Source organism: Chiloscyllium plagiosum, unplaced genomic scaffold, assembly GCF_037043375.1.
Source record: "Chiloscyllium plagiosum isolate Xiang-an unplaced genomic scaffold, Cpla_swu_hap1 HiC_scaffold_28, whole genome shotgun sequence".
NCBI lineage: Eukaryota > Metazoa > Chordata > Chondrichthyes > Orectolobiformes > Hemiscylliidae > Chiloscyllium > Chiloscyllium plagiosum.
The window spans coordinates 49,793,516-49,804,788 of record NW_028270166.1 but is presented as its reverse complement, the minus strand read 5'-3'; the positions used below and the strand labels follow the sequence as shown (position 1 = coordinate 49,804,788).

Below are 11,273 nucleotides of genomic sequence, written 5' to 3'. Positions count from 1 at the left end.
CTAGGGTTGGACAATAATTGCTGTCTCAGCCAGAGTAAAAGATGGCAAGTAGTAGAGACAGGCTGCAATGTTGGTACAAGGACTGAGAGAGGGGTAAGGGGGACAGGTAATGAGCTGCAAAGGGGATGGAGAGAAGATCTCTGTAATAAAGCTTCAGGAGCTACAAAAAAAAAAGGGGAAAATACATGGCTGCAATTTTGTTAAGATTTGCATTCATGTGTTATCAAACACAACCATTTAGATGTGAACCATCAGTCTTTTTAAAAAATATTTCTTCTTGGGATGTGACTGACTAGGTCAGCCTCTATTGCCCAAACATAATAGCCTTACAAAGAGTGGTGGTGAGCTGCCTTCTTGAATTGCTGCAGAAGAATCCTTCTGAATCCCATTGACTTCAGTTTTGTTAGGGATCCTTGACAGACAAGCAGGAGGCTGGAACAGGCAGCAAGACAGGCAGCATCAGGAGGTGGAGAAGTCAACACTTCAGATATAACCCTTCTTTAGGACTGGGGGTGGGGGTTGGGGAGCTGCAGATAAAGGGGGTGGGGGAGGTTTTTGGGTGGGGAGAGGGGCAGAGTGGCGAGGTGGTGATAGGTGAACACAGGTAGTTGGTATGACCAGGTTGGTCGATAGGTGGAACAAATCCAGATGGTAGCTGGAAGAAAGAAGCACGAAATAAAGAATTATCTTGAAGAAGCCTCCAGTCAGGGATCCTTCCTACCTCACTTGGTCAAATGCTGACATGATGTCAAGGGAAGGCACTCATAATTCATTCCTTGGGTTCAGCTATTTTATCCATGCTTGGACCAAAGTTGCAATAAGGTCACTGCTGAGTGGCCCTAGCAGAGTGTCTGTGAACAGGTTTATATTGAACAAGTGCCACTTGACAGCACTGAGGCCCCCTCCATAACTTTGCTAATGATCGAGAATAGACTGATAGGGTAATTTTTGCCTGGGTTGAATGCATCCTGCATCTTGTAGACAGGACAATTATCCCAGTATTGCAGATGTAGCCCTTCTCTTTTGCTAAGCTCTCTCATCATTGGGGATGGGATATTTGTGGAGCAGCCTCATCCTCTTCTGCAGAAAGCACATTTATGGTGATGATTTTTAGAAGTGTTTGACAGCTATTTTTAAAATAAAACCATTTATCGCTAATTTATTGCTGTTATTCTGTACCTATTTAAATATTATGAGCAGGAAATTAATACTTTCTTTGTGCAAGTCTGGCTTTAAGTTTAATGGAGCAGTGATGATTACTGCAGATATAGATGCAATATTCTCAGTCTGCTTATGTGAAATCCAAAACATACCATATATAAACAAAGAGAGATGGTATTATTACTAAATGACTACCTAATGAAGGAGTAAGTAAGACTGACAAATAAACTCTGGAAGACCAAAAGGTAGCCTGGAAAATCAAAAAGAATTTTTGAAAAATCTTAAAAGGAACATGAAATAAATAATTATTTTGAGTGCTGATATAGCCTGGTAAACAGATGGCTGATGAGATTTAAAGTAGAGGAGTATAGAATGATACAGTTAGGTTCGAGAAGAGAAGAGACAATATGATTCAATGTTATGGTTCAATAATGGACATGTAGGCACAGCACATATATAAAGTATAAAAGGTGGAAGGTAAAGTTAAGATAGTTGTTAAAAAGGCATGCGAGATCCTTAACTTTATTAATAAACAAAGAGAAGTATAGCACAGGAACAGGCCCTTTGGCCTTCCAAGCCTGAGTCGATCATCACGGCTGCCTGATCTGCTGTGCTTTACAGCACCACTCTAATCTAAACTAAAAAAACAAGCCTTCTGCCCTTATTCGGTCTGTATCCCTCTATTCCCTCCCTATTCATACACCTATCCAGATGCCTCTTAAATTCGCCAATGTACCTGCTTTCTGGGGTGGCACAGGGCTCAATGATTAGCACTGCTGCCTCACAGCACCAGGGTCCCAGGTTCAACTCCAGCCTCGGGTGACTGTCTGTGTGGAGTTTGCACATTCTCCCTGTGTCTGTGTGCGTTTCCTCCGGGTGCTCCGGTTTCCTCCCACAGTCCAAAGATGCGCAGGTCAGGTGAACTGGCCATGCTAAATTGCCCATAGTGTTAGGTCAGTTAGTCAGAGGGAAATGGGTTTAGGTGGGTTACTGTTCAGGGGTCGGTGTGGACTGGATGGCTGAAGGGCCTGTTTCCACACTGTAGGGAATCTAATCGAATCTAAAAACCTCTTCCGGCAGCGCACTCCAGACTCCTCCCACACTCTGCGAGAAAAACCTCCCTTAAACTGTGCCCCCCACCCCCAACGTTGAACCTGTACCTCCTTGTAATTGAAACTTCAATACTGGGAAAAAGCCTCTGATTATCTACCCTATCAATGCCTCTCATAATTATGTGGATCTCTATCAGGTCTCCTCTCAGCCACCATCTTTCCAGTGAAAACTTTCTTAGTCTTGTTAACCTATCGTCATAGCCAATGCCCTCGAGGCCAGGCAACATCCTGGTGAACCTTCTCTGCACTCTCTCCACAGATTCCAAGTCCTTCTGATAGTGTTGTGACCAAAATTGCACACTATACTCCAAATGCAGCCTAACAAAGGTTGTATATAGTTTCAACATAGTTTGCCAACTCTTGAAGGCAAGCATGCCATATACCTTCTTAATCACCTTGGCCACTTGTGTTGCCACTTTGAGAGAACTGTGGACCTGAACCCCAGATCTGTCTGTATGTTAATGTTCTTAAGGGCTCTGCAATTTACAGTATAATTAACACCTACATTTGAACTCCAAAATGCATTACCTTGCATTTTTCTGGATTAAACTCCATCTGCCATTTTGGTGCCCAAGTCGCCAATCTGTTGTATCCTTTCACAATCATCAGCACAATCAGAAATTCAATCAATCTTTGTGTCATCTGCAAATTTATTAATTAAGCCACCCACAGTTTCCCCCAGATCATTTATATATACTCCAAACAACAGAGAACTTAAAACTGATCCCTGTGGAACACCAATAGTTACTGGTCTTCATTCTGAAAAACACCCTTCCACCCCTACCTTCTGTCTTCTATGACCAAGCCATCCAGCCAGCCTACTCCAAATCCCATTTTAGTTTTTGTACCAATCTGCTATGTGGGACATTAGCAAATGTCTTACTAAAGCCCATATAAACTACATCCACAGCCGTTCCCTCACCAATAATCCTTGTCACCTCTTCAAAAAATTGAATCAGGTTAGTGAGACATGACCTTCCCCATACAAAGCCACACTACCTGTCACCAACTAGTCCCAGTTTCTTCCAAATTTACATCTATCCTGTCCCTCAATATCTCCTCCAAGAGCTTCCCCACCAAGGACGTCAGGTTCACCAGCCCATAATTTCCTGGTTTATCCCTGCTTCTTTTCTTTAATAAGGGAACTACATTGGAGGACTGCGTAACACAAAAGCTCAGCTTTAAACTCAATAGGTTAGTTTACACCTGTTTTCCTAAGTTCAATTCTGGGCACTATGCCTCACGAAGGATTTCTAGGTCTTAGAGAGGATGTCAAGGAGACTTAGCGAAATTGTATCTGAGACGAGGCAAGGACAGTCACTTGGAGAGAATAGAGAAGTTGGCTTATTCTCCTTACAGAGGTTAAGGAAGAGATTGATAGAGAAGTTTACAATCATGAATGGTTGTGATTACCACAGCAAAGCAGCTCACCTGACGGTAATAAGTCTCATACACGGGATTTCCACTGGAGAGCTGAGGGAAAGAAGAACATCAATTATCATCTGTCATTTTACAAACCTGTCACTTAATTAAGACCAGAGCATTAAATCAAAAATCAAAATAACTTGAACTCTTTACCAAGATCAAAGATTAAGTGCTGATGCTCGATTTGCAAACTATACAAATGAGACACTGGTGCATAGATCACAGGGATAACATTCTCAAACTAAGAAAGAATTGAAAGAGATTGAGAGTCTCAAAAGAGATCACGGCTCACTTAATCCAACACTAAAAAATCAACAAATCCAACAGAGCATTTAACTATATGACTAGCACTAAATGACACAAATCAGAGAGAATGCTGCTCCAAGCCTACAGAACTGTGATTAGAATCTTGATTCATTGTCAAAGGAGAATGTGTTGCTGGAAAAGCGACACATTTTCAGCTCTGATCTCCAGCATCTGCAGTCCTCATTTTCTCCTCAATGTCAAAGGACCAGAGTTGAAAACATAACGGGAAATCAAACTTTCCAGCCCTAAATGGAGAAAACTGAAGTGATTTCCATTCATACAAAGATACGGGACTGAAGTAGTAAAAGGCTAATTTTGGATGGATATCAGGAAGTTCATCAATGAAATCAATATAAGGAGTGGATTTTGCACTAGGGCAGTGCCAGCAAAAATCATGAAATATTTAAGAAATAATTTGTAGTTTTTGAAATTAAAATGAGCTGAATGATCTTTCATGTTTAACATGAGACACAGACTAAGTGACAACTTTAATCAATTGTAGCAACCAAAGGAACACATGTTCAAGCCAGACAGCAGGATATGAACATATCATCTAAGCTGATACTTGAAATGTGGTATTACAGCCATGTTAAATCACTGGACAGGCTGTCATTCGGATTAGAGATTACATCAACATTCAAATGTCTGCAAAGGTATGTAAAATGTCTCACTGCTGTCCTGGCAAACATCATTAAAACAGATTCAGAATTGATGGAAAATTAATGGACCTTAAATATTAACTCTATTTCTCTGTCCAAAGGCTGCCAAACCTGCTGAGTAGTTTCAACATTTTCAGTTTTTTATTTCAGGCCTCAGTAATTCTCTGAATTCACGAAATTTGATATGTCCTCAGAATTTTGAGTACCCACCATTAAAATTCAGGCTCTTTTCCAGTTCATTAACCATGTCCAGAATAAAAGATCCACTTCCAACAGCAGATCTACTTCTTCTAGAAGCCAAAATGTATAAGCATAGGTACAGCATGACTGGGACATTGGTTGAACCATTTGGTTAACTTAACACTTTGGCACTTAGCATCAGAAAAGTTTCAGACTATTACACTCCTAGTCACTGCAACAGGTGGAAACATACTACACTGCAGTCATACTATTCAGCTTAAATTTAAAAGTGGGCTTTATTGACGATAGGATTATCCAAAAACAATGGAACATAGTGAATAATCAGTTATGCAACTGCCTGATTATATCAAACAAGGCCTTTCGTCCTTCTGCACTACAGATTAGTAGTGCCTCAGAGAACATACAGAAAATTTGCACTCTGTAATGGACGAAGTCAGAACTCCTCAAAGCATTTCAAGAAAGTAACCCGATCCCGAACTTTTCTAGTTGCTGTAAGCAAATGTAAAGTGGATATTATTCCAGGAGTGATACAGTCGGCCCAACTACTTAGTTTTAAACAAAACAGAATTTATTTGCAAGATTACCGAAGGAAACACAAACAAAAGAGAACAGAATGTAGAATAATTTAACCCATCTGAAAACTCAACAGACTATCCCAACTTAATGGTGTTGTTCCAAATGCCTACAACAGTCCCCATAAACACCTCCTTTGAAAAAAGGTAAAATCAGACATAGGTTCTTACAGCAGAGACAGATGGCAGAGAGATTCAGCATGGAACACTTTCTTCCATGCAGCTGTTTCTTTGGATTCCCCAGCTTGCTGACCAGCAGCTCTGAACAGCCTGACTGCTAAAACCAAAATCAAAACAAACCAGTGTAAATGCTGAGCTGGGGGAACTGGCCGTTCCCATTCATTGTAGAAGTCTTTTACTTAAAACTTCAAAGCTTTTTGCCTGAAGCAGTATCTGTTAACTATAATCAAATTGGCCCTAAAACTCAAAATCCAGGCACAATGAAACCCATGCATTTACGACCCCTCTGGAAATTAAAGGAGCAGCATTATCATAACTCTGATACCCATTCAATTGGCCACATCTCAAGCTCTTCTACTCTAAGATCAAACTAACTTACATACCCTTCATTTTACTTTCAACCATGTGCTTATCCAAAAGTCACTAAATGTCCCTAATGTATCTGACTCTACTACCACTGCTGGCATTACATTCCACACACCCACCACTCTTTGTGTAAAGAACCTAACTCTGATATCTCCCCTACACCATCCTCCAATCACCTTAAAATTATGCCCTCTCGTGACAGCCATTTGCCTATCCACTCTATCTATGCCTCTCATCATCTTGTACACCTCTATCAAGTTACCTTTCAACCTTCTTCACTCCAATGAGAAAAGCCCAAGCTCCCTCAACCTTTCTTCATGAGGCATGCCCTCCAGTCCAGGCAGCATCCTGGTAAATCTCCTCTGCACCCTCTCTAAAGCTTCTACATCCTTCCTATAATGAGGCAACCAGAACTGAACACAATATTCCAAGTGTGGTCTAACCAGGGCTTTAAGGAGCTGCAGCAGAACCTCACGGATCTTAAACTCAGTCCCCCTATAAATGAAAGCTAACCCACCATTCGCCTTAACAACCCTATCAACTTGGGTGTCAACTTTGAGGAATCTATGACATGGACCCAAAGATCACTCTGTTCCTCCACACTGCCACGAATCCTGCTTTTATCCCTTTACTCTGCATTCAAATTCGACCTTCCAAAATGAATCACTTCACACCTTTCCAGGTTGAACTCCATCTGTCACTTCACAGCCCAGCTCGACATCCTGTCAATGTCCCATTGCAACCTACAACAGTCCTCCACACAATCTATCACTCCACCAAACTTCTGTCATTAGCAAACTTGCTAACCCACCCTTCCACTTCCTCATCCAGGTCACTTACAAAAATCACAAAGAGCAAAGGCCCAAGACCTGATCCTTGTGAAACACCATTAGTCACCAAGCTCCAGGCTGAATACTTTCTATCTACTATCACTCTCTGTCATCTAATGGCCAGCCAATTCTGTATCCAGACAGCCAGTGTTCCCTGCATCCCATGGTTCCTTAGTTTCTGAATGAGCCTAAGATGGGAAACCTTATCAAACACCTTGCTAAAATCCATATACACCACATCCACTGCTCTAACTTCAATGTATTTTGTCACATCCTCAAAGAATTCAATAAGGCTTGTGAGGCATGACCTGCCCCTCACAAAGCCATGCTGACTATCTCTAATCAGACTATGGTTTTCCAAATAATCATAAATCCTGTCTCTCAGAATCCTCTCTAATAACTTGCCCAACATCGATGTAAGACTGACCAGTCTATAATCCTCAGGGTTATCCCTATTCCCTTTCTTGAACAAGGGAATAACATTTATTAAAATAGAAGTAGATGACGTATTGCGATTTTAAGCCAGATGGAAATTAGATTATATCCCAGCAACTAAACTATGAATGCAAAACGAAAATATGTATTCTTGCTCCAATTTAACTGAAATCGGAATTTTATTTCTGAAATAGCAATCAAATAATAAAGTTCTACTCAGACTAAATTTTTACAGAGATTAGATCCAAAGTCTATAATACTTTAAAATACAGATGTGAAATGCATTGGTTCTGATAAAATGCGATAGTTCATTTGCGTGCGGTCTCGAGTTACAATAAACTTGTGCAATAGCCACGTCACATTTTTTTTAAATGGAACTTCAAAGCAATAATATCTACCTAAAAAAAATGTGAAATTGTTGCACTGACAGAGTCCCTGGTTGAGCACTGAGCTAGAGATGGGTAATATTTTTTAGAACTCCCTGCCTTTTGCTTAATGTACAATGTTACCACAGGTCAATGGAGAATCAATGTGTAAGTAGAAGGGTAAGAAAGTTGCCCAAGCATCCCTCCCATTTGCAATTGTTAATCCACTTAAATCATGTATAAAAGTTAAAATGTAAAATGACAATTATAAATTATTCTTGTTACAGGACACTTTAATTTCACTGCTGTTGTAATCCAGCCACAGAAGGGCTTATGCCCGAAACGTCAATTCTCCTGTTCCTTGGATGCTGCCTGACCTGCTGCGCTTTTCCAGCAACACATTTTCAGCTCTGATCTCCAGCATCTGCAGCCCTCACTTTCTCACGGTTCTGATCAAGTCTATTGTTCTTATACCACCACCAGACACAAGTCCAACAGTAACTGAACAATCATGACACAGTTATCTAAACTAAACAACAACAAAACAAGCAAACAACAAAAATAAATCCATTATCCCACTTCCTCAAGATGCACTTAGATTGCACTACGTTCAGGACAATAAGAACTTCAGCCTCTGCTGCAAACAATGGGAACCAGTTTGTTACGCACCTTGACTTGGTTTTTCTGCCTTAATAGAAGAAATAGACAATGCAACTACAATTTTGTTTTGAAAGAGAACTGTCCCCTACAAAAATACCACTTTGCAATGCTGTCTATTCCTAAATATGAATAGTCTACCCTCACTGCTGGGTGCTGACCCCACCTGCAGGCCACATATTAAATTTACTTTGTCTACAAACATTAGACATGATAGAGCTATAAAATGACTAGATAAGTTCATTGAGAAACTGCTGTTCCAGAGAAGACTGTGAAACTCATGTCTCTGTGCATATAGGAAATTGCTCTCTCTCCCTCCACAGCCCAGAATAAAGATGAAGGAAGTAAAACTACACTGTGCCTCTGAGCGTTTTGCTTCGACTGAAGGGGGGGAACGGGACGACAATTAGTAGTTGTTGTGAACAGCATAATCTTTCTACCAAGCTATTTCAAAAGAAGATATTTCTACAACAATTCAGGAGAAACACAATGTGTTTCATTTTTCACAGTTAAATGGGTCATAATGCAGCTGTGTATTACATGCAAGAATTTTCCATGAAAATTAACTTCACAAGTTAGACTGCAGTCTTCCTCTGGACAGCAAAGATGTAAGAAGATGCACTTTACACCATGGACTATCAAAGCATGGAGCTATTTTCTCATGAATTTAATTCACAGTAAAATGTTTTAAAAGCAAATTTATTTCATAACTTTCCAGAAAGAGTTTATAAATTATTTAGTCATTAGCACATTGCTGTTTTAGACAGCTTGCTAGGTGCAAATCGGTTGCCACATTTTGTCCAACAGCCATCAACAATCAACCATTTTGTTGCATGCAGCCGATATGAGGGGCACTGTATAAATCTAAGTTTTCTTTTCTCAATGATGAGAGGTGCCTCCTAATGGGAAAATCAAATCAGTTGAGTGTTTGGAGTCTTCCTTCAAATGCTGCCTCATATCCTGGGCAGCTGTCCTTCAGGACAAAGACCTCAGTGATATTGATGTCACTGAGCAGAGTACTAACATCTGAAGTACTATAGACCACAAACAAAAATTTTAAAAATAAAATAATCTCACAAGCACGAAGCAGATTCTAATGAAGAAGCCAAATTAGATTTCATATTTCCAGAAATACCAATTGCAGCCTTAATGCTGACTCAAAACAGACAGAACTTTGATCTTACAAAGTGTTGATTAGATTCTCTACAGTATGGAAACAGGCCTTTCAGCCCAACAAGTCCACACCAACCTTCCGAACAATAACCCACCCAGACTCATTTCCCTAACTAATGCATCTATCACTATGGGCAATTTAGCATGGCCAAGTCACCTGACCTGTACATCTTTGGATTGTGGGAGCACCCGGAGAAAACCCACAGAGACGCGGGGAGAAACTCCACACAGTCGCCAAGGGAGGAATCGAACCTGGGTCCTTGAGGCTGTGAGGCAGTAGTGCTAACCACTGAGCCACCGTGCCGTCCTGTTCTCCATGTCTCACACATGATAACAACTATCACCCAATGCTTCTCCCAATGTAACCTATTGCCAGTCACAAAGAAATCTGCAAATGCAATCAAGGGATGATTTTCTCTCTCTACTTAGCTGAGGTTAGGAATGTGACGTATTAAAGATCAGCAAGGCAGCCTTTGTGTGAAGCCGCAGGAGATGGGGGAAGATACTAAACGAGTATTTGGCATCAGTGTTTACTGTGGAAAAGGACATGGAAGATATAGAATGTAGGGAAGTAGATGGTGACACCTTGAAAAATGTCCATATTACAGAGGAGGAAGTGCTGGATGTCCTGAAATGCATAAAGGTGGATAAATCCCCAGGACCTGATCAGATGTACCCTAGAACTCTGTGAGAAGCTATGGAAGTGATTGGTGGGCCTCTTGCTGAGATATTTGTATACTCACAGGTGATGTGGTGGAAGTCTGGAGGTTAGCTAACGTGGTAGCACTATTACGATAGGTGGTAAGGACAAGCCAGAGAACTACAGACTAGTAAGCCTGACGTCGGTGGTGGGCAGGTTGATGGAGGGAATCCTGAGGGACAGGATGTACACGTATTTGGAAAGGCAAGGACTGATTAGGGATGGTCAACATGGCTTTTTGTGTGAGAAATCATGTCTCACAAACTTGATTGAGTTTTTTGAAAAAGAGGATTGATGAGGGCAGAGCAGTGGATGTGATCTGTACAGACTTCAGTTAGCATTTGACAAGGTTCCCCATGGGGTACTGGTTAGCAAGGTTAGATCTCATGGAATACAGGAAGAACTAGCCATTTGAATACAGAACTGGCTCGATGGTACAAGACAGGTGGTGGTGGTGGAGGGTTGTTGCTCAGACTAGAGATCTGCGACCAGTGGAGTTGCCACAAGGATTGGTGCTGGGTCCACTACTTTTTGTCATCTATATAAATTATTTGGATGTGAAAATAGGAGGTACAGTTAGTAAGTTTGCAGAGACATCAAAATTGGATGTGTAGTGGACAGCAAAGAAGATCATCTCTGATTACAACAGGATCTTGATCAGATGGCCAATGTGCTGAAGAGTACAAGGCATAGTTTTAAGGTGAGAGGAGAAAGATATAAAAGGGACCTAAGGGACAACTTTTTCATGCAGAATGTGATGCATGTATGGAATGAGCTGCCAGAGGAAGTGATGGAGGCTGGTGCAATTGCAACATTTGAAAGACATCTGGATGGTATATGTGGGCGGCACAGTGGCACAGTGGGCAGCATGGTGGCACAGTGGCTAGCACTGCTGTCTCACAGCGCCAGAGACCCGGGTTCAATTCCCGCCTCAGGCGACTGACTGTGTGTAGTTTGCACATTCTCCCCGTGTCTGCGTTGGTTTCCTCTGGCTGCTCTGGTTTCCTCCCACAGTCCAAAAATGCGCAGGTTAGGTGAATTAGCCATGCTAAATTGCCTGTAGTGTTAGGTGCAGGGGCAAATGTAGGAGAATGGGTCTGGGTGGGTGCGCTTCGGCGGGTCAGTGTGGAC

At 41.4% G+C, this 11,273-nt stretch overlaps 1 protein-coding gene across 14 annotated transcripts in view; it reads right to left on the bottom strand.

Annotated features, from left to right (window-relative positions):
* Positions 1–11,273, bottom strand: part of eps15l1a (epidermal growth factor receptor pathway substrate 15-like 1a) — a 395,032-nt gene that overhangs the window by 298,484 nt on the left and 85,275 nt on the right. For all 14 annotated transcript variants that reach the window (XR_015751883.1, XM_043720767.2, XM_087976202.1 and 11 more), the window contains exon 2: positions 3,705–3,746. Coding sequence is in view for 13 of the 14 variants with exons in the window: in XM_043720767.2 (XP_043576702.2) it covers positions 3,705–3,746 (42 nt within the window). In the remaining variant the exon portion in view is untranslated. The remainder of the gene's footprint in view (positions 1–3,704; positions 3,747–11,273) is intronic.